General features: G+C 35.0%; 1 protein-coding gene across 3 annotated transcripts in view; it reads right to left on the bottom strand.

Moving 5' to 3' along the window:
* The window catches only part of rapgef5b (Rap guanine nucleotide exchange factor (GEF) 5b), a 127,465-nt gene that overhangs the window by 48,040 nt on the left and 59,096 nt on the right, over positions 1-20,329 (bottom strand). The window contains 3 exon segments of one of the 3 annotated variants that reach the window (NM_001442606.1): positions 2,798-2,898; positions 3,500-3,612; positions 14,172-14,210. In NM_001442606.1, the coding sequence (NP_001429535.1) occupies positions 2,798-2,898; positions 3,500-3,612; positions 14,172-14,210 (253 nt within the window). 3 annotated transcript variants of the gene reach the window in all.

Raw genomic sequence — 20,329 nt, 5'->3', positions numbered from 1 at the left:
ATCTATGCAGTAATGGATTCTTTTACTTCTATGAAGTAATGATTCCCACAGCCGTCAGAACGAAAAATGCAGGATATACGGATTATAAATTTGTTCAGTGCCACCATGAAGAGGCATAAGGTGTGTTTATTTGTGTCTTGTTAATTTATCACGTTTATTGTGTAATTTGCCAGACTTGTTTGTAATATGAGCTAACAAACACAAATAGACTGCTGAGTGTGTTTAATGCACATTTAAGCAAAATGTCTCATTACTCAGCTCCTACTGCAATTTCTATGGAACAAAAAGAACAGAAATACATTTTATTAAACGCTGAGGTGTTTATTGTTTATTTCGGAGTACATCATGTTGTGTGTTCATGTGTGAGAGAGAGAGAGCAAGAACAGAGCTGCATCAGAGCAGAGCTCATTAATATGCATAACTGTTCCAAATATGGTCAATAAGGAGGTATATTATTTGGTAATAAATAAGCATATATAACCATTTCTGTATACTTTTGAACTTATCCAAGTCACACACCTACTATGTAGATATTGCATAGTACAATTTAAAAAATTGAATCAATGGCACCTTTATAAGCACCCATTTTGTTAAATAATTGGATTTTAAGTGGCAGTGTTGTCCAAATGGCAACTTTCCCTCAGTTAAGCTGTGGAAGAGAGTTCTGGAATTGCACTGCAAGCAGATAGAAGAACTGCAGCAGCAGTGTAAGATTTAAACAGACAGACCCTCTGCACACAACAGAGAAGTGAGCTGAACTATAGCGATTAGCTATCAATGTCTTTAATGAGGTTAGAACTCACTCTGCTGGACTGGCCCGACATGCAAGAGGGAGGGGGAACAGACACCGCAGAGTCAGGCTTTTCTAAAGGGAAAAAACACTTGCTCATTCCTCTAATCTAGTCTGAGAGACATAATAGCTTGATATCCAACAACTTCAGCAATTTAGACTCAAAGAACCAAAGCAAAGCATTTTCATACCTCTTTAAATAGGCATGGACATGAATTAGTTATTTTGTTCGGTTTCAAAACAATGCCTTACAAGCATTCCAAATCCCTCAGTTTCACTTCATAGTCGACCCTAAACTAAATGGCTTTAGGGCTACAGAGATGTTCAGTCCCCTATGGAGAATCTAAATCAATAATTGCTACAAACAAATCAAGAATGGCTTGAAGCAGCAGGCAAAATATTTTATCCTCTTGAACGCAATGCAATAGTATCTCACATGCAAGAAGATTATGCTATGATCATTAAAGCACTAAAGGTATTTGAATGACCAAAATTCAATGAGCATCTCTCAATATGTGGAACTACCCCACAATCTGCTTTTCTCCTTTTTAGAGCACCCGGTTTAACTGCTGCCAGCTAACCATAGAGTGTAGCATGCCATCCATGACGGCAGAGCACTGAAGCCAGCAGGAGATAATAACTCAGTACCAGCAGGATAAAATATAGTCTGACAGTCATCTAAAAGTAGATCACTGTCATCACATCATTAACCTTATAGCACAGAACTAAAATAAGAAACATGTTTGAAGAATGACACAGCATTTTAGGAAAATTCTGTATGCATGTGATTATGTGACAGATGTGTATGTGACAGAAACTAAAAAAAGCATATTTTAAGGTATTTTTGCTTTTCTGAAAATTGGTACTAAATTCAGGTCTATTAAACTTAAAATAGCTGTTGATACTTCACTGAAAAATAAAAGAAAAACTAAAATTATTTATTTAAAGAGTTTTATTATTAAAACTATTTAAGTAAAATTAATTACTTAAAAAGTTTTGAGTAATATGCATTACAACTTTAAAGGTGATTTTTAAATAGTGACATCTCAGAAAAAAAAAAAAAAAACTTGCCCTGTCCTAAAAAATCCATACATCAAGGAAAAGCTTAGATAACATTTAAATTTAATAATAAAAAAAAAAAAAACTGACTGAATTTGTTGTTCATATTCACATTATATATTAGTTGAAGTCAGAATTATTAGCCCGCCAAATTACAAGCCCCTGTTTGTTTATTTTTTTTCCCCAATTTCTGTTTAACGGAGAGAAGATTTTTTTCAAACATTTCTAAACAATATAGTTTTAATAACTCATTTCTAAAAACTTATTTATTTTATCTTTGCTTTGATGACAGTAGATAATATTTAACTAGATTTTTTAAAGATACTTCTATACAGCTTTAAGTAACATTTAAAGGCTCAACTAGGTTAATTAGGTTAACTAGGCAAGTTAGGGTAATTAGGCAGGTAATTGTACAACGATGGTTTGTTCTGTAGATTATCAAAAAATAAAGCTTAATGGGGCTAAAAATTTTGATCTTAAAATGGTTTCTAAAAAATGTAAAACTGCTTTTATTCTAGCCAAAATAAAACAAATAAGACAAAAAAGACATATTTGAAAATATCTTTGCCCTGTTAAACATCATTTTAGTAATTCTGACTTAAACTGTAAGTGTACTTCAGACAGTTTTTAATCTAATCACTATAATTTAATATCTACTATATGAAATGTATCAATGTTGCATCTAATATACAGTAACTATTTTAGTAGTTTCAGGTAATTTCCATATGTTTTATACCGCATGTCTATGCAGAAAAAAAAAAAAAAACATCATTCAAGCCAAGTCTAAACTAAAAACGATGCATGAAAGAAAAACCAAACCAACATGAAACTCCTCATGCAGAACTTCCCTGAATTAAAAACCACCTGTAAGTCTTCATCAGTGCATCAAGTCTGCAGACCACATCTGACACCCCCAAAAGGCTGAGTTGTAAAGTGTCACATCCTTACCTGTCTCTCTGCTCTGGAGGCTCTTCTGTTCTTCGTCCAGCCTCAACTGACCCAGTACATGCTCCAGAACCTTTTCAGGGCTGGCAGGCACGGCAGCGTACCTGTGGGAGACAGAAGAGTCACTGGAGTCTTCCTCGTCAATGGAGGACAGCGAGCGACTGCTGCACCAGCCTTCTTCCTCGCCCTCTTCCTCGGTGCCCTCCTCATCGATGTATCGGAAATACGGCACATCAAATGTGGGCATGGTGCCTCGGTCAGTGCTGCTGGTATCGGAGGTCTCATCCTCATCCTCATCTTCCTCCTGTTCCACCAGAGCGGCTGGCATCAACCTGCCGTCCAGGTGCGGGTCCACTGCACGCCTGCTGCCCATGTTGGCATCAGTGCCAGCTTACCAGGAGGAACCACTCTGGAGCTTCTGACTTATGAGCCCTCGGAAACCAAACAGCTCCATAGAAAAGAGCGCACGGCAATGCAGCACATCTTCGGATGAGTGTGTGTGTATGTGTGTGTGTGAGTGAGAAATTGACTTCAGGGAGATGAGAGATAAAAATAAAGTGACAAAGAGCCAAAGCTGGACAGATTACATCCAAGACGGAATGACAAGAGTGAGAAGTGAGAGCGAGAGAGCGAGAGAGAGAGAGAGAGAATGGGTGTGTGTGCTGTCAAGCGCGGTTCGCATGTGTGTGTGTAGCTGCTGCTTACCTCCGGCTCCAGGAGGAGGAGGAAGAGGAGGGAGATTTGAGTGACGTCGTCCTCTTAGGAAGCAGCACCTCGTGGCTCCGCTCGCACACACGGACTGCTGCGTCACCGAGGGGCTGCAGAGGGGAGGGGGGGACCATGGATTACATTATCACCAAGGAGATTCCCTGTCTTCCCGTCGCTGTCTGTCTCCCTCCCCTCCCCTGATTTACATCACAATACTGTGTTAAATTAAACAGGCCACATCAAACGGCAGCGCTCAATGGGACGGTTTTATCGTGCCCCAACACAATGCTACTGTAGGGCTGCTCGGCGCAAGGACATATTTAGATTTGAATGATTCGCTTGTTGGGAAGGTGAATTGAGTTGAATAATTTTTTATATATATATATATATATACATATTGCATAATCATGAATTGTAAACAGACTATGATGAACTGATATGTGTGCTGCTGAGCATATAAGTATATAGTGTGTGCATATGCACATATTAAAAACATATTTCAACATGCATGATCATCTATGACTTTAATTTTTTATATAGGACGTGAAAGAAGATAGTAAATAAACAGATCTTCATTGTAAGTCAATAGAAGACAAAACTGGTTATCGGCATTCTTCACAAGATCTTTTGTGTTCAGCAGAACAAAGACATGCATATTGTTTGGAACCATGTGAGGTTGTGTGTAAAAATGATAGAATTATTTTGCTGAAAATAAATGCATACATAGGCCATCACGGTGGCGCAGTGGGTAGCACAGTCGCCTCATAGCAAGAAGGTCGCTGGTTCGAGTCCCGGCTGGGTCACTTGGCATTTAGAGAAAAGAATTTTGCATGTTCTCCCCATGTTCGCGAGGGTTTCCCTCGGGTGCTCCGGTTTCCCCCACATGTCCAAAAACTTGTGGTATAGGTGAATTGGGTAAGTTATAATTGTCCATAGTGTATGAGTGTGAATGAGAGTGTATGGATGTTTCCCAGTGATGGGCATCTGCTGTGTAAAACATATGCTGGATAAGTTGGCGATTCATTCTGCTGTGGCAACCTCAGATTAAAAAAAGGGACTAAGTCAAAAAAAATGAATGAATGAATATACATATTAAGGATAAAAATATTTAGGCTGTATATGAACACTACATGCAGCCTTTATACAGCTGAAGTATCAGATATATTTTTTTATAAATAATTGGCATGAATAGAGGTTGCAAAAAAAAAAAAAACATTCAATGGCATTCTGGCTAGAATTACAGTTAATGGATTTTAACTTTGGCTTTAATGTCAAACATTTTTATCATCATTGAATATGTATAAAACTTGTAACCATGGACCACAAAACTAGCCATAAGTGTCAATATAATAGGATTTATAAATCATCTAATAGTTAATAAGCTTTTGGAATAAATAAGCTTTTCATTGATTGACAACATTCAAATTAAGCACATAACTAATCCAAATAAAAAAAATTATATATTCACAGAAGGAAATTTTCAAAATATCTTAATGTTTACTTAATATTCTATTGATTTTTTGGCATAAAATACCTGTAATTAACTGTAAATTGCATTAAATGCTGTAATTTTAATCCACTAAACATATTTTTTTCAATTGCCAAATATATACTTGTGCAATTTAGGACTAATGTAAGTTTTGTGCTCCAGGGTCATTTCTGTTAAAATATTATGGAAAATGCTAAAACCAACACTGATATTGTCCTGCAAAAGCCCTGTCGTTTTGTCCTGTGTGCATTATCAATCTTACACAGCTGCCTGAACATACTAAAACACACACACGCACGCACGCACTCACGCTCGCACGCACGCACACACACACACACACACACACACACACACACGCCCATCTCCAATATTCATACAACCTTAAACTCAAACTTTATTTATATTTCAAAACATCAATAGCTACATTTCCATCCACCTATTTTTATGTGAATTTTGGATGGATAAGAAAGAAAGGTTGCGCATAAACTGCAATGGAAACACTTTTACCGAACAAATTCCATTATGTGAATTAAAAAAGGTCATGTGATTTTGTTATAAGTGATCATGTGATGATAAAAACGTGCGTGAATGGATAAACCAGCAGGCTGAGGACACTGTAAAACATCTGAAATGTTGTTTTGGTCATTCTAAAACAACTTAATCGTTTCAGTATTGGTGTTTTTACTGTATATTATTAATGAGCTCCAGAATCAAGAGCATTTGTGCTCCACGTCTCATGCCTTCCAACGCCACCGCGCATGTCAGGATTGTCTTCTTAGGTATCATTTATTAAATGAAGAAAAGATTCGAGCAGCTTCTCCTACCGCAGCAAATTCCATTTTTACTGTTGATATTTGGTGCCAGTAAACCAGGAAGTGACGATTTTGTTCGCTTTGACTCGTTGAATGGAAACACTGTTTATTCACACATCTTTTATGCAATAACCCAGTTTTGCGAATGAAAATAAATCACATTTTTGGATGGAAACAAAGCTATTGATAATTCTAGATTTTCTGCACCACAAAATGATTAGTATAGACTAGAACAACAAACCAAGCAGCTATGGAAGACCCACATATGCTATCTGAAACGGAAAGCTTGTATCTAACTATGATAAGATATAAAAACATAATACATATCTGGACTGTGAACTCCATGTGATCTGGCGTGACTCACTAGTGTGTGTAAATATGGGCGTGAGCATCTCACGCCTTCCATAATGCCTGTGCCAACAACGGACAGACCAGGATCTTACAGTCACTCCCGTAAAACATCCTCATTACAACCAGACACTAACAGAAGAGCAATTCAAGTTAGCAATGTAATTAATGGATACATCATATGCAGATTTGTGTGTGTGTGTGTGTGTGCGTGCATGTGTGTGTGTGCGTGCGTGTGTGTGTGTGAGCACATTTAATGAGCTGATTTTCATCCCAGACCACAGCAAATAGCACATCAGTCAATGCGGTGTGTGTGCAAGTGTGTCTGTGTGTGTTTGGCCGTAATTAGGCAGACAGACAGCCTGGAAAGACCAGCACTTTTCTGCTCTAATTGCCCATTGCACCGAAGCATTGAGAGACCTTCAATGAACTCGTGAGCACAAACACACACACACACACACACACACACACACACACACACACACACACACACACACACACACACACACACACACACACACACACACACACACAGACAGATATATAGATGCATGCACTCACTAGAGCCTCCACATACACACTCTTGATGATCAGCACAAACTGCATTAAAAAGCCTCAATCTCAGACTTGTCTCGCCATGCAGAAGTTTCTGCTTGGCTTAGGCTTCTATTAATGGCAGTGGACTGTAGACGAATGCTGCCCATATATTCTGACTTTAGAGGGGGAAACCTGAACACTTAAGTAAAGACAGAAGAACATTATGTGGGATCGAAATGTCGCATTTAATAGCATTAGTAGCTAAAGGGAAAAGTTTTACTTATATTATATATATTGCCATCTTCTTAAGCTCTAATGTTTTCTACGCAGACTGGAAGCAAACTCAAATAAGCAGTGCCCGTTTGATATGATTTGCATCTTTTTTTTTTAAACACGGAGTACGTTTAATGTTACTAAGATAAAGTCAAATAAAAAGGATAAAAAAAAAATTTTAATTGATGATTTAAATGTGCTGTATGTAAGTTTTTGATTCTTTCTCAAGCATAAAAATACCATTATGTTTGCAGATATTTAAGAAATATGCTACTGTAAATGAACATTTTTGGAATGTGCTTTCCATTTGTCTTGGTTTTGGTCCCTATAACCTACCCACTGCCAGATTAGCCAATTATATCACAGCACTCTGTGTTGCCTTGGTGGAAAACAGTGCATTTATTTATTCAGTCAGGAAGGCTCTCAAAGTATGCATTCATGACCTAAACGCAACCTCCGGTTGACAGTAACAAACTCTGAAATGAGACGAAGATTCAGAATTCCAAATGAGGTGGTTATTAATTAGCAAATAATATAAATATTACGAACGTCATGTAAAATGGCATTCAAACATTATTTACATTGAATAAAGCACATGAGGTGTACCTGAGATTAGGGTTGGGCGATGTCGACCAATTTGGCATCGTACGATGTCTAATGTGAAACATCGCAATGGACGATGGTATCGTCTTCGTAGGTGGCGGTGAATTAATTATTTATGAATAATTAATTAATACATAATGAAATAATTATTTGTAGCCTAGCAATTCAACTACCTGACCCACATGGTCTTTGTTTTACCCATAACAAAATCAAAAAAAAAGATAAGTTACACACAAATAATTACTTGTCAATCACTTTTTCCGCAAGCCTCTGGCATGAATAGGCAAAGTGATCTGAGAGTGATCTCAAACATAAAAATTATAATTAAGTCTATTCAAAATTGAACGTTTTAATCAACAGTAGACCAACATATAATATTATTATTGTTGTTTTATCATATGTTTGAGAAATAAAAGCAAGAATAGCCCACACATTAACCTTTATTTTACATCTACAGAATCACAAGAAAATCGTGATATTTATTTAAACAAAAGAATTGCGATTCTCATTTTAGCCAAAATCGTGCAGCTTTAACCGTGATGTCTATTGACCATTGGCAATGGACGATGGCATCATCTATTGACCCAACCCTGCATGAGGTGATCATTGTCAGTTTTCTGTTGTTCAACTGTGAAAAATAGAAGCGGTTTCTAAAATATAAATTACAAGAGTTGGTTAGGACAAAAACTTATTTTAGAATGGAAAATATTCCTTTTAATTGCATGCTTTTGCATTTATTTAGGACAGCCTTTAGACTCAATAGTCAGGCAGACTCCTGTTGGGGTCCTCAATCTGAAAACCTGCGCTTGCGTGTGTTTTGAACCAGAAATGCAATACCTAGTTCAACCACTTTGTGTCACACTTACATACTGCACAAACTGCATATACTGTACTTACAATAATGCATGTGAACCCAAATAGCCACGGTGGACAGCAGGACAGAACATTGCATTTGTGGCATGATTTTTGTGAAATCACATCAATAGGGATTGTTTCAACAATACTGTCATCTGTACACAAAAAATTTTGATAACTACATATGGTGTAATTTAATGACTTACAAATGCTTAAATTACTGTAAGAGATTTTTTTTCTCAGAAATTTTAAAATAAAGTAAATAGATAAATTATAGGGCTGTAACGATACACGATATGAAATCGAAATCGCGACACTCAGATCTACAATCCTGTATCGCGGTGTGATAAGGGAGAATCGCGACACACTCGTGACTACCTTTCCAATAACGTCACGCGTGCCTGCAAAAGTTGAGCTAGTTGAAGAAGAACGTGAGGAAACACTTTTTTTCCGCTCGACATTACGAGCACTGCTCCGTTTAAGCCCTCGCAATAAGCGTTTAGCCGGGAGAGCTCGCACAGAGCTCTTAGTAAGGGACCGTCTGAATGTGTCAGGAATATCAAAAACAAAACCAACTTAACCCCGCTTGACAACAGACAACGGCAGAAACATTGCCAATGCTGTCAAAGCACTGTTGTTAATGTGGCTGCGCAGAGAGGGATGGGCGTTCACCAGATGCCCCGACTGCTCTGCAAAGGAAACTTTTCTGTAACCGTGCTGTGCGCTTTCTGTTTAACCCTTTGGGAGTTAACGTTACGTGCTGACTGACAGGTGCGCGATGCGTGAGGCCAGGAAACAGGACGAAGCTTTCAGTTAAGATGAACACAGTTTCTATAGTTATACTTTATTTATAGATAAAGGTATATGGCTCTGTATATAATGACTCTATCTTGCTGGAGTTTATAGCAGTTTCGCTTGACTTCAGAACGCATTAATGCCGCTCTGAAGGTCTAATCGCTGTTTTAAGTTATCCAGAGCTGTATGAATGTACAAATTTTGAATATCACAATAGTATTAAATATTACAATTGTATCAACACAGACAGCAACACTTTTGCACAATCGATACTGATTCAGTTGTTTCATAAGAGGACCACGCTTCTTCTCTTCTTTTTTCCTTGTCAACATAAAGGCAGTGAGATGCGCCTTGTTTTCGCCTTATAAAGCATGTATGCACATTAATGCAATAGCATATTTAAACAACAAAACTGTTTACAAAAAGTCTACATATGCGCGCGTTGTTGTTGTTGTCTTTTCATCACGCAGCGCGCACTTGAACCGCGAGGGAGAGAGAGGAAACCATCAGGACATATTCTTTAAAATAATGATTTCTATTAAAAATGTAAAAGGTTTTGGTATTATAATAATAACAGCGGGGCATTAAATAAATGCATATTTTCCGTGGAGCAAGCAATTTGAGGAAGTCTGCGATATTTATTTGACGGAAGAAAAAACATGATTGGAAAAAAAACAGCCTATGCCGATTATTAAAAAGAATCAGTCAGTTTTTTCTTTTTGTAATATAAATTAATTATTTAAGTGAAAATAATTTAGGGCAGTCCTATTTATTTTATTCATTTTATTTAGATTATTCTGCTCATCTGTGCTAAACACAGGTGCTTGAAGATGCTCTGTTGTTCTGTTATTATTATTCTGACATTTAAAAATGAATCAGTAGCCTATTTTAAAATGCAATATTTAATGTGTCAGACACAAAATAGACACGTCAATTTGTTTAATATAAAATCAATAGTAATCTGACCAGTTAACTGTTAATAACCGATTAATGAGCGGCGGTTGTCGGTTAGCAAAATTAACCGAAATGAGCATCCCTAGTAGCCATTTAATTGACTTTTTCTATGTAAGAGAACTTGATTGAAAAATAATCTTCAACATGCTTGAACCATCTACACAATGAAGTTTAGCTCTGTTTGGTTTTTCAACAGTATTTTGTTACAAAGAAAACAAAAGTGATATAGCTTTTGCTATTTATTTATTTTATATATGACTATTTATATTGTTAATAATTTGCATAGTTAATATTGTTCTTTGATGTTTAGTTTATAAAGATTTTTCAAATGTTATTTAATAAAAAATTGTTTTAAAAATATTTAAGAATCTTAAGAATTTTTTTCCCACCCCACACGAAAAAAAAATCGTGATACGAACCGAATCGTGGGTCAAAAATCGTGATATGAACCGAATCGTGGGTTTGGTGTATCGTTACAGCCTTAATAAATTAGCAAGTAAATAATTTATTAAGTAGTTTAAACAAATATGCACTTTTTTCCTTCAACCTTCAGTAACAACTTTACATTTTTATTTATTTGTTTTTTGTTTACCATGATTGGCTGAGTAGAATAAGTAGGCTAAATAATCAGTCCTGTGATTCTTATCCAATCAAATTGCAGATAAAAAAGTAGTTATTTCAAGACTCTTTCCAACATTGGATACCATAGTTAGGTTATTTTCCAATGGCAATTTCAAAGTACAAAGAAAATTTCAATAACCTTGAAGAACCTTTTCCCCCTACAGAGAATGTGGAACATTAAAGGTGCTTTATAATAAAGGAGTTTTATTTTTAAAAGTGTGCACTTACGATAAAAGAATGATAGTGTGCATATTGTGCATATTGTGTATATAGTTAAAGGTGCAGTAGGTGATTGTCTTCATAAACATTTTTTGTAATGCTGGTTGAAAGTCTCTTCACATTCCAATAGTAATGATTAAAGTAAATGATCTAAATGTGTTTATATGTATTTTTATATTCTGGGTAAGGCATAAAACTAAAAAATGTTCATCCAATTAAATATTGTCAGGCTGACATCTGCCATAATTCCGATAAGTAGCCCAAACTGTCTGTCATCCAATGTAAATGTGCACTTCTGCGCATCTCTGTTCATGCATATCTGCCATTTGCGCGTGCATAAGCATCACGCGTTCATGACACGTAAACACGAGACAGTCAGTCATGGTAAAATCCAAAACTGAATTGAAACTTTTGAATATCCTGAATCAATAATGGAAATAGTTTTGCATGCTGGAAGGATGACACCATGGCTAAAGTATTTCTGTTAGACAGGTAATGTTATGTGTTAAAACTATTTTAGTCATGCAAAGCTGATGTAGATTGTGTTGTTATTAATGGGTTACATGCAAAGAAGTGTTGTTCAGCCACTGAAATCTCCCAGTGAAAGACTGATGTGATTATTTTCCGTTTTATAAGGGTCCTTTGACAGCATCGATAATGTAGATTTTATTTAGTTTAACAACAAAACATCAGTAAACAGCGTTATTCCGCGTAGCCTGCTTTTTTGAGCTGAAGTTGGTTTTATAATTACATTAGATCATTTTTGAACAAAGACAACAATGATGACGTGCTCCCTATAGTGTTTACCATGCTACTCTGAATATTCGCTCTGAAACAGCATGTGAATGTGGCTTAGTAATAAGTAAAATTCATGCACGCTGCCACTTAACCACTAAGTACATTTCTAACTGGCGAATGACATGAACAAGTGGGTTGTCTGCTGTCATGTTTTGATGCACGAGCTCGCAATTTCAGGAGGCGTGGCTTTGAAATACAGTCCCTACCGTGCCGTCCAAAGATAATATACCAACTGATTAGCATTTTGGCAGATCACCAACTGCACCTTTTACATTACTGGTTTGATCAGCTCTTAAAAGCATAGCTCACCAAGAAATGAAAAATCCCTCACAATTTGCTCAAACTCAAGTTATAAACTTTTGTAAACACAAAATTATATATATTAATTGTTTTGGAAACCAGTGTTGGGTGCATCTCTCTGAAATTATTTCTCTGTATAGTATACAGAGAAATATCGCAGATTAATATATCATTTGAATAAAGCACATTTGCTCCAGTTGAACTGGAATCATGATGGAATAGCCTGTGGATTCCAATTAACAAAGCACCAAAGGCTGAAGTGATAAGAGGCACATTCGAAATGTGTAGAGTGATGGGATTCAAGGACCATTATTGAGTAACGCTGGGTACAGTAAGAGGCATATCCCATAAAAAGGGTATTTTTGATTAGACAGAACACTACAATCACTAAAAGATCTCCTGCTTCCCTCATTCTTCTCTGAAGTGATCGTATGCATCACGACTGTATCTTGATGAACACTTCTGTGATTGTACCAGAGCTGATACTATTCTTTTAAAATGAGATGGTTGCACTGTATTTATCACTACCACTATTCGCAAAGATTAAAACTATAAGCCTTGTCAAGAGCAATATTTTTATCTACCTATTTTTTTGGTTAGTTTTATCCTTGCGCAGATAACAGGTACTGTGATATGTTGTTCAAATAGCAAATGTCAGGCAGTGACAGGCAGCCCTAAAATGCACATATACATTGCTTATTACACACACAGGGATGCACAGCAGCATGAAAAATGTAAAAAAATAAAATGTTAAACATTACTAGTGTCTACATAAATCTATCATCTATCTATCTATCTGTCTATACAATAAAAAACTCCAGTCTGTTCATTTACTTATTCATCCATTCAATTATCCACTGTTGAACTGTTGATTCATCTATGCTTTATCCATCCATTTTTGCAATCTGTCCATTCAGCAATCTGTCCAACTATCCATCCATCAGTCAATCAGTACTCTCCTATCCATCATACAAAACATCCATACATAAACATGTTCATCTATCCATCCAAACATCCATCCATCCATCCATCCATCCACTCACACCAATGTCAATCTATCTATCCAATAATTATTAAATTCAACATTTGTCAATCTATCCACACTGTAAAACCCAATAAGTTAAGGTAACTAGAACCATTTGAGGAAACCAATTGCAACAAACTATCTAAGTTCAAAGATTAATCCTAATGAGTACTGTGAACTTAATCCATTTGAGTAAACGAAGCAATTTGAGCAAAGTAAAACCCAATAAATGAAGAGAACTTAAGCCAACTGAGTACTGTAAACGCAATAAGTTAAGGCAACTCAAACCGTTTGAGGAAATCGAAACCGCTACAAACCATTTGAGTTAAATGGTCAATCTATCCATCTATCCATCCATTTATCTATTTATCAATCTACCATTCCAAATATCAATCTTTTTTCAGCACAATGTAATGCTAAACCTGTATGCAATCTAACAGTATAAAAAAATCAAAAAACTTAACAACTTTGAGGTTTTTTCCTTCTTCCTATTTCTTAACTTTCTGTTATTGCTTTTTTTAAATATCTAGGTCTGCACATGTCTTTAAAATGAAAAAAGGAATGAAACAAACTTTCAGGAGCAGTTATGTAAATCACAAATGCTTCAGTCATTGAAACAAGGAACAGAAGCCTCTTGAAAAGCCCTGCGTTTATGTAAGTGACAAAAAGATAATGTGATATTTTAAATCATTTGCTGGTTTGTTGACATTACTTTGCACAGCGCTTTCCATAATTCCTACTGGAATGAACAAATAGACTTTTTTCATTTCGCTCATTTATAGCTCCTGAGGGCTTTGTGGACATGGAGTAGGATGCATTTCTATAACAAAACAGGTAAATTAAATAATGTGTGTGAAAATGTGTGGGAAAAAAAAACATAAAAAATAATACAAGTTTTAAATTAATAAATGCCCATGCACCAAGAAAACAGGAACATAGAAAACAAACCATTACTTTATTAAAGACAGAAAATAATATTTAGCTTAAATGACGTAACAACAGACCACACAACATATACTTCATTTCATATCTGTATCTTACATTGTCCCAATCCTCGCCTCTGCAAATACACTCCACAAACTGTTAAAGGCAAAAGATGACATCACTGAGACTGTTAATGAAAACAAAGAGCAAGCAAAATGTGTGTTATGCACGTGTTAAAGTGTTTTTAATGCTCTGTGCACAGTATCTACTCTCATCTGTCTGCTGTGTGTCTGTCAAGTCCAAAGCCAATAAACAACTTGCATAAAATATTCAGGAACTGTTTTTCTTACCAATACTGCACACTTATTATTAATATACATATGTGCACGTCAAATGAATACTAATTAGATTTTTTAGATTAGTTTTGAGGATGCTAGATACATATTTTATTAGAATGTGAGTGTAAGTACTAGGCCATTTTTTTATAATAAAAACACTTTGATGAATGTTTTTTAAAAGGTATCACCAGGACAAATTTTAAGTTATTTATTTTTTTTGTTATCAAATATCGAATTAATAAATCATAATAAACTTTTAATATACAGTCTTTGTAAATTTTATTTATTTATTTCTATTTATAACTGTTTGTGTAACATTTCTTATTGACATAGGAAGTTGTTCTTATCATGTAACGCTTTTATGCATATTTAACTTGCCATGAAATAGCCGTAAGTTGCTGATAATAATAAATGGCAATAAATAAATAAATAAATAAAGGATGTTAGATGGTTTTATTGCATAAATCTAAATGCTGGTTTTCATCACTTAGTTTTAAGTGTCAAACATTCATATTTTGAGCCTTATATTTACATTTAAACTGGTAAGCTACAAGCAAGTGAAGTCAGAATAACAAAATTAAATCAACTTAAATGAACAAATCTGATTTTATATCATGGAAAGCATGTTAAAAAATAAACTGCCTACTTTATTATTTCAAATGACGTTTGTGAAATTCAGCTTAACACTTATAATTAAGCAAAAGCTAAACATTTATTTTGACTTCATTCATTCATTCATTAATTAATTAATTAATTCATTCATTCATTCATTCATTCATTTTCTTTTCAACTTAGTCCCTGTATTAATCAGGGGTTGCCAAGCGGAATGAACCTTATCCAGCATATATTTTACGCATAGCATGCCCTTCTAGGCACTACCCAACACTGGGAAACACCCATACACTCTTGCATTCACACACATATACTATGGCCAAATAACTTATTCAATTTACCTATAACACATGTCTTTGTACAATGGGGGAAACTGGAGTACCTGGAGGAAACCAGCGATCTTCTTACTGTGAGGCGATCGTGCTACCCACTGTGCCACCGTGAACCCTCCCCCCCACCCCCACCCCCCATTCTTACTTCAAATTATTAAAAGCAATAAAAGATAATGTGATCATACTAATATAGTATAATTTATATTTATAATGATTTAACAGTTATCACTGACAACTGAGTAAAACTTAGTAGCTCAGCCCTTATATGCTCTCTCTGAGCCAAATAACGAGAAATTAACAAATTAGCAAATTTCCTACCACAGCTATGCTGATGACACTCTATTTAGCCTTACTGCATAATGACTTCAGCCTCATTGACAACCTCTGCCAATGCATTAATGAAATTAACAGTTGGATGTGCCAAAACATTTTTTCATTTTAACAAAGAGAAAACTTAATTTGCATTTGGGAACAGAGACGAGGTTCTCAAGGTGAATGCGTACCTAGGCTCTAAGGGTCAAACAACTAAAAATAATGTTGGTGTGATTCTGGAGTCAGATCTGAATTTCAGTATATTTCAAAGCACTAACTAAATCAGCATACAATCATCTTAAAAACATTGCAAGAATTAGATGCTTTGTTCTCAGTGCGGACTTAAAGGTGCAGTAGGTGATCTGCCAAAATGCTAAGCGCTTTCCATATTATCTTAGGACGGAGGGGAGTGACTGTGATTCAAAGCCACGCCTCCTAAAATAGCGAGCGCGCGCACCGCGTCACAACATGTCATTCGATAGTTAGTTAGTGTTTGGCTGGCGGTATGCAGGAATTACATGTATTGCTAAGCCACACCTACATGCTATTTCAGAGAGAACATTCAGAGTAGTATAGTAAACAGTATAGGAAGGCTGTCATTGTTAAAAAATGAACCAATGTGAATTTAAAAGCAACTTCAGCACAATAAAGCAGGTGAAGCGGAATAGCCATATTTACTGATGTTTTGTTGTTAAACTAAGTAAAAATCGACTGTTGATGCAGTCAAAGGTCCCTTATAAACTGAAAATAGTCACATAAATCTTTCACCTTGAGATTTCCGTGGCTGAACAACACGTCTGTGCATATAAGCCATTTATAACACAACACAATCTAACATAAGCCAGATGTTCTGTTTAAAAACAAAACATTACCTTTCAAAAAGTAATAGTTTGGTGATGGTGTTGTCCTTTCTCCAGCATGCAAAAGTATATTTAATATTGATTCAGGATTTTCAAAAGTTTCAATTCAGCATTTCATTTCACCTTGTCTGTGATTGTCTCGTGAACGCACGGCGCTCATGCAGGCGGGCACGAATGAATGGCGGATCTGCATGAAGTCTGAATCTACATTTGCTGACAGACAGTTCGGACTACTTATCAGAATTATGGGAGATGACGGCATGACAATATTTAATTGGATTAACATTTTTTAGTTTTATGCCCTAGCCAGAATATAAAAATACATATAAACACATTTAGATCATTTACTTTAATCATTACTATTGGACTGTGAAGACACCTTTAAGCAGCACAACAAAAAATGTTTCTGAAGGCAATCACCTACTGCACCTTTAAAGAAACTTGTTTATGCTTTTATCATTGGATTACTGTAATGTACTACTCACTGGCCTTCCTAAAAATACAGTCAGACAGTTGCAGCTCATCCAGAATACTACTGCCAGAATTCTGATCAGAACTAGAAAATCAGAGCACATCGCACCTGTCCTCAGGTCTTTACACTGGCTCTCAGTTACATTCAGAATAGATTTTTTTTGATATTACTACTTGTCTATAAATCACTAAATTGCCTAGGATCTCATAATATTACAGATATGTTCACTGAATACAAAGCTAACAGATCCCTCATATCTTTAGAATCAAATAAATCAGAAATTTTAATGGTTCATTCAAAGTGGGGTGAATTGGCCTTCAGCTACTACGGCCCACACTGCTAGAATCAGCTTCCAGAAATTATCAGATGTGCTCTAACATAAGGCACATTAAAATCAAGACTGAAAACACATCTTTTTAGCATCGCTTTTCTGCATCCGACAGAAATCATGTGTTTTATTTTCTTTTTCATTCTTTTATGACCCGTTTAAACACATTTTAATCTGTTTTAATCATTTTTAATTCTTTTAATCATTTCTATATTGTTTTTTTATTTGTGTTAATGTAAAGCACTTTGAATTACTATTGTGAATGAAATGTGCTATATAAATACACTTAAGCCTTGTTTTGCCTAGTTTAGGGGAAGGTAAAGTATAAAGGTATGACGACAACTAATTATGAATCTAAAACTAAAATTATTAATATTAAGTTGCATTGCAACCCTTAAATAGTAATGTATAATGTTATTAAAGGATTAAATTACAAACTTCAATGCATTTGCTGTGAGTAATAAAAAAAAAAGTGTTGTAGCCATAAAATTTAGCTTGAACAAAAAAAAAAGTTTACAGTTTTTCATCTCTAATATGTGTGAGTAGCTTTAACATGACCTTCATAGTTCCTTTTCATAGTTAAGGACAATTCTGCTTTTGTCTGAGAAAGGTCAAAGAAAATATCTCCCAGTGAATGGACAGCTGACACCCAGTGATTGGTTGCGTTTTGAAACTCACGTCAACTCTTCCTGTCATTGTGAGTGGCTGACCGTTATCAGGAAGAGGCAAACTGTGACTATTGTGGTATCAGCCAATCAGAAAGCAGAATCAAATTGGTGGCCTTTTCGGTTTAAGAAAGCTTATCATGTGGTAGCTTGAAGATACACTGATAAGTGACAACAATGACTTTTCAGTTTAATAATGATAACCTCAATTTGGACGGGTGTTAACAAGTCACAACAAAGGAGTTTCTATGATATAAATGATTATATTTTACAACTAAATACACACAAAAAAAACTTAAAAGATTTACCAAAATGCATGATATTGTTTTCAGAATATAATATTTTCATAGCCACTTATAAATTATTAAAATGTTGTCTGATTAAAACTAAACTACATGTACAACAAAATTCATATGATGACATCGGGATATCAGTGAAACCACAAAACTTCATAGCAGTTTTTTTTTAATCATTTAAAACATTATTTTTAGTTTCATTTGGTTATTTAGTTACAATAAATGTGACTTACTTGCGTTCAAAAATTTATTAAGGTAAATAAATAAATTTCTCAATTTTTACTCACACAAGAAATATTTAAATTGCACATTTCTAAAATATTTAATTCAATATAATCTGTGCTATTCATTTATTTATCTGAAAACTCTAAATGTTATTATCCATACTAAAAGGGTTTATTCTAAATAAATATTAAATAAAATGTTCAAATTATATGGGATAAGTGATCCTGGACCACAAAACAGATTTAGTCATAAAACAGATTTTTCATATTATAGATTTTTTTTTTAGATTTAAAATTCAGTTGAATTCAGAATTATTAGCCCCCTTTGAATTTGTATTATATATATATATATATATATATATATATATATATATATATATATATATATATATATATATATATATATATTAGGGATGTGCGGAGCAGCCGGTATTTGTATTTGTATTTGTTGAGGGGGAAAAGTATTTGTATTTGTATTTGTATTCGAGTAAAATTCAAAATGGCGCAGAAATATATATTTTTTCTATTACACTTCTAATTTACGTTATAGTGAAAGTATTGTTTAATTATACCCATTATATAAATTATAGATATGCAATATTGGCTGTTGTTTTTGAACATGTGATAAGAAATGTCATTGAAAAGAAAATAACATAGAAGCCATTATCTCATCCATGGTTAAACCAACAACTAATAAAATACCATTGTGAATATTATGAATCCCACCACCACCGTTCTTGTTTAAGGACACTGAATAGACAGAATAAAAACAAATAATACTTCAAAAAACTGTTCTTCTTCTGAAAGAACTTTTTTCCAATGGACAGAATTCCAAAAATAAGCTAAATAAATCTAAATAAAACCCTGCCTGGGAGATCTGGCAGAACAAAAGTATTCTATGTAATACTAAAAGATGCAGCCCTGCTATTATCATCTGCCAGCCACAAAAAAGACACAAAGTTTGTTTGTTTGTTTATTTAGAGATATCTGCAAATATTTTTCAATGGAAGTCAATGGAGGAATATGACTAGTCAGTCATAATATATTTGCAGATATTTCCAATCTGAATTATAATTATGACAAGTCAAAATATAATTAGAGATATCTCTAAATATATTTATGGATAGTCTGAACAAGGTTTAAATGCTAAAACGGCTTGCCATACGCACAGTGGCACAGTGGAGATTTCTCTAGTTATATCGTTTCAGTCGTTTGTTATGCAGTGACATGCAGTCAAATATTTCGCCAAACAGTCCTTAGGGATGCGGTGACACGCAGTCAGATATTTTACCGGACAGATCCGCCACTTTTGGCGCGCATAAACAATCATAAAGCTCTCGTGCTGCAGGAATGAGGAGGTCTGCTGAAGGCGCACAGCTGACGTGCAGTGAGAGGTTTGCGTCTTTAATAAACTACGGCAGTTTGCGATCACTGAACAGTAAGAATGATTAATAAATCCATATGAAACAGTCCCTTAAAAGCCACGTCTCGCTTTCAGTTTCGGGCTTTGGCGCGTTTTGCACTGACTGTGTGTCTTTCTCTCTCTCTCTCTCGCTCTCTCTCTCTCTCTCTCTCTCTCTCTCACTCACTCACTCACTCACGCGGGCATGCAATGTGGTCTCATGAGGAAACGCTGCTTTTTGATATAGTGTTTTTCTTGCTCCCGAATACAAATAATTTTTCAAGTATTTGTTCGAATCAAGTATTCGTAAAAACACGCTATTCGTGCCTTTCCGAATACCGTATTCGGGTTCGGCTCCACCCTTAATATATATATATATATATATATATATATATATATATATATATATATATATATATATATATATAATACAA

The sequence above is a fragment of the Danio rerio genome, chromosome 16, assembly GCF_052040795.2.
Source record: "Danio rerio strain M-AB ecotype USA chromosome 16, GRCz13ab, whole genome shotgun sequence".
NCBI lineage: Eukaryota > Metazoa > Chordata > Actinopteri > Cypriniformes > Danionidae > Danio > Danio rerio.
Note: the sequence above shows the minus strand (reverse complement) of the source record. Positions and strands in the feature narration are given on the sequence as shown.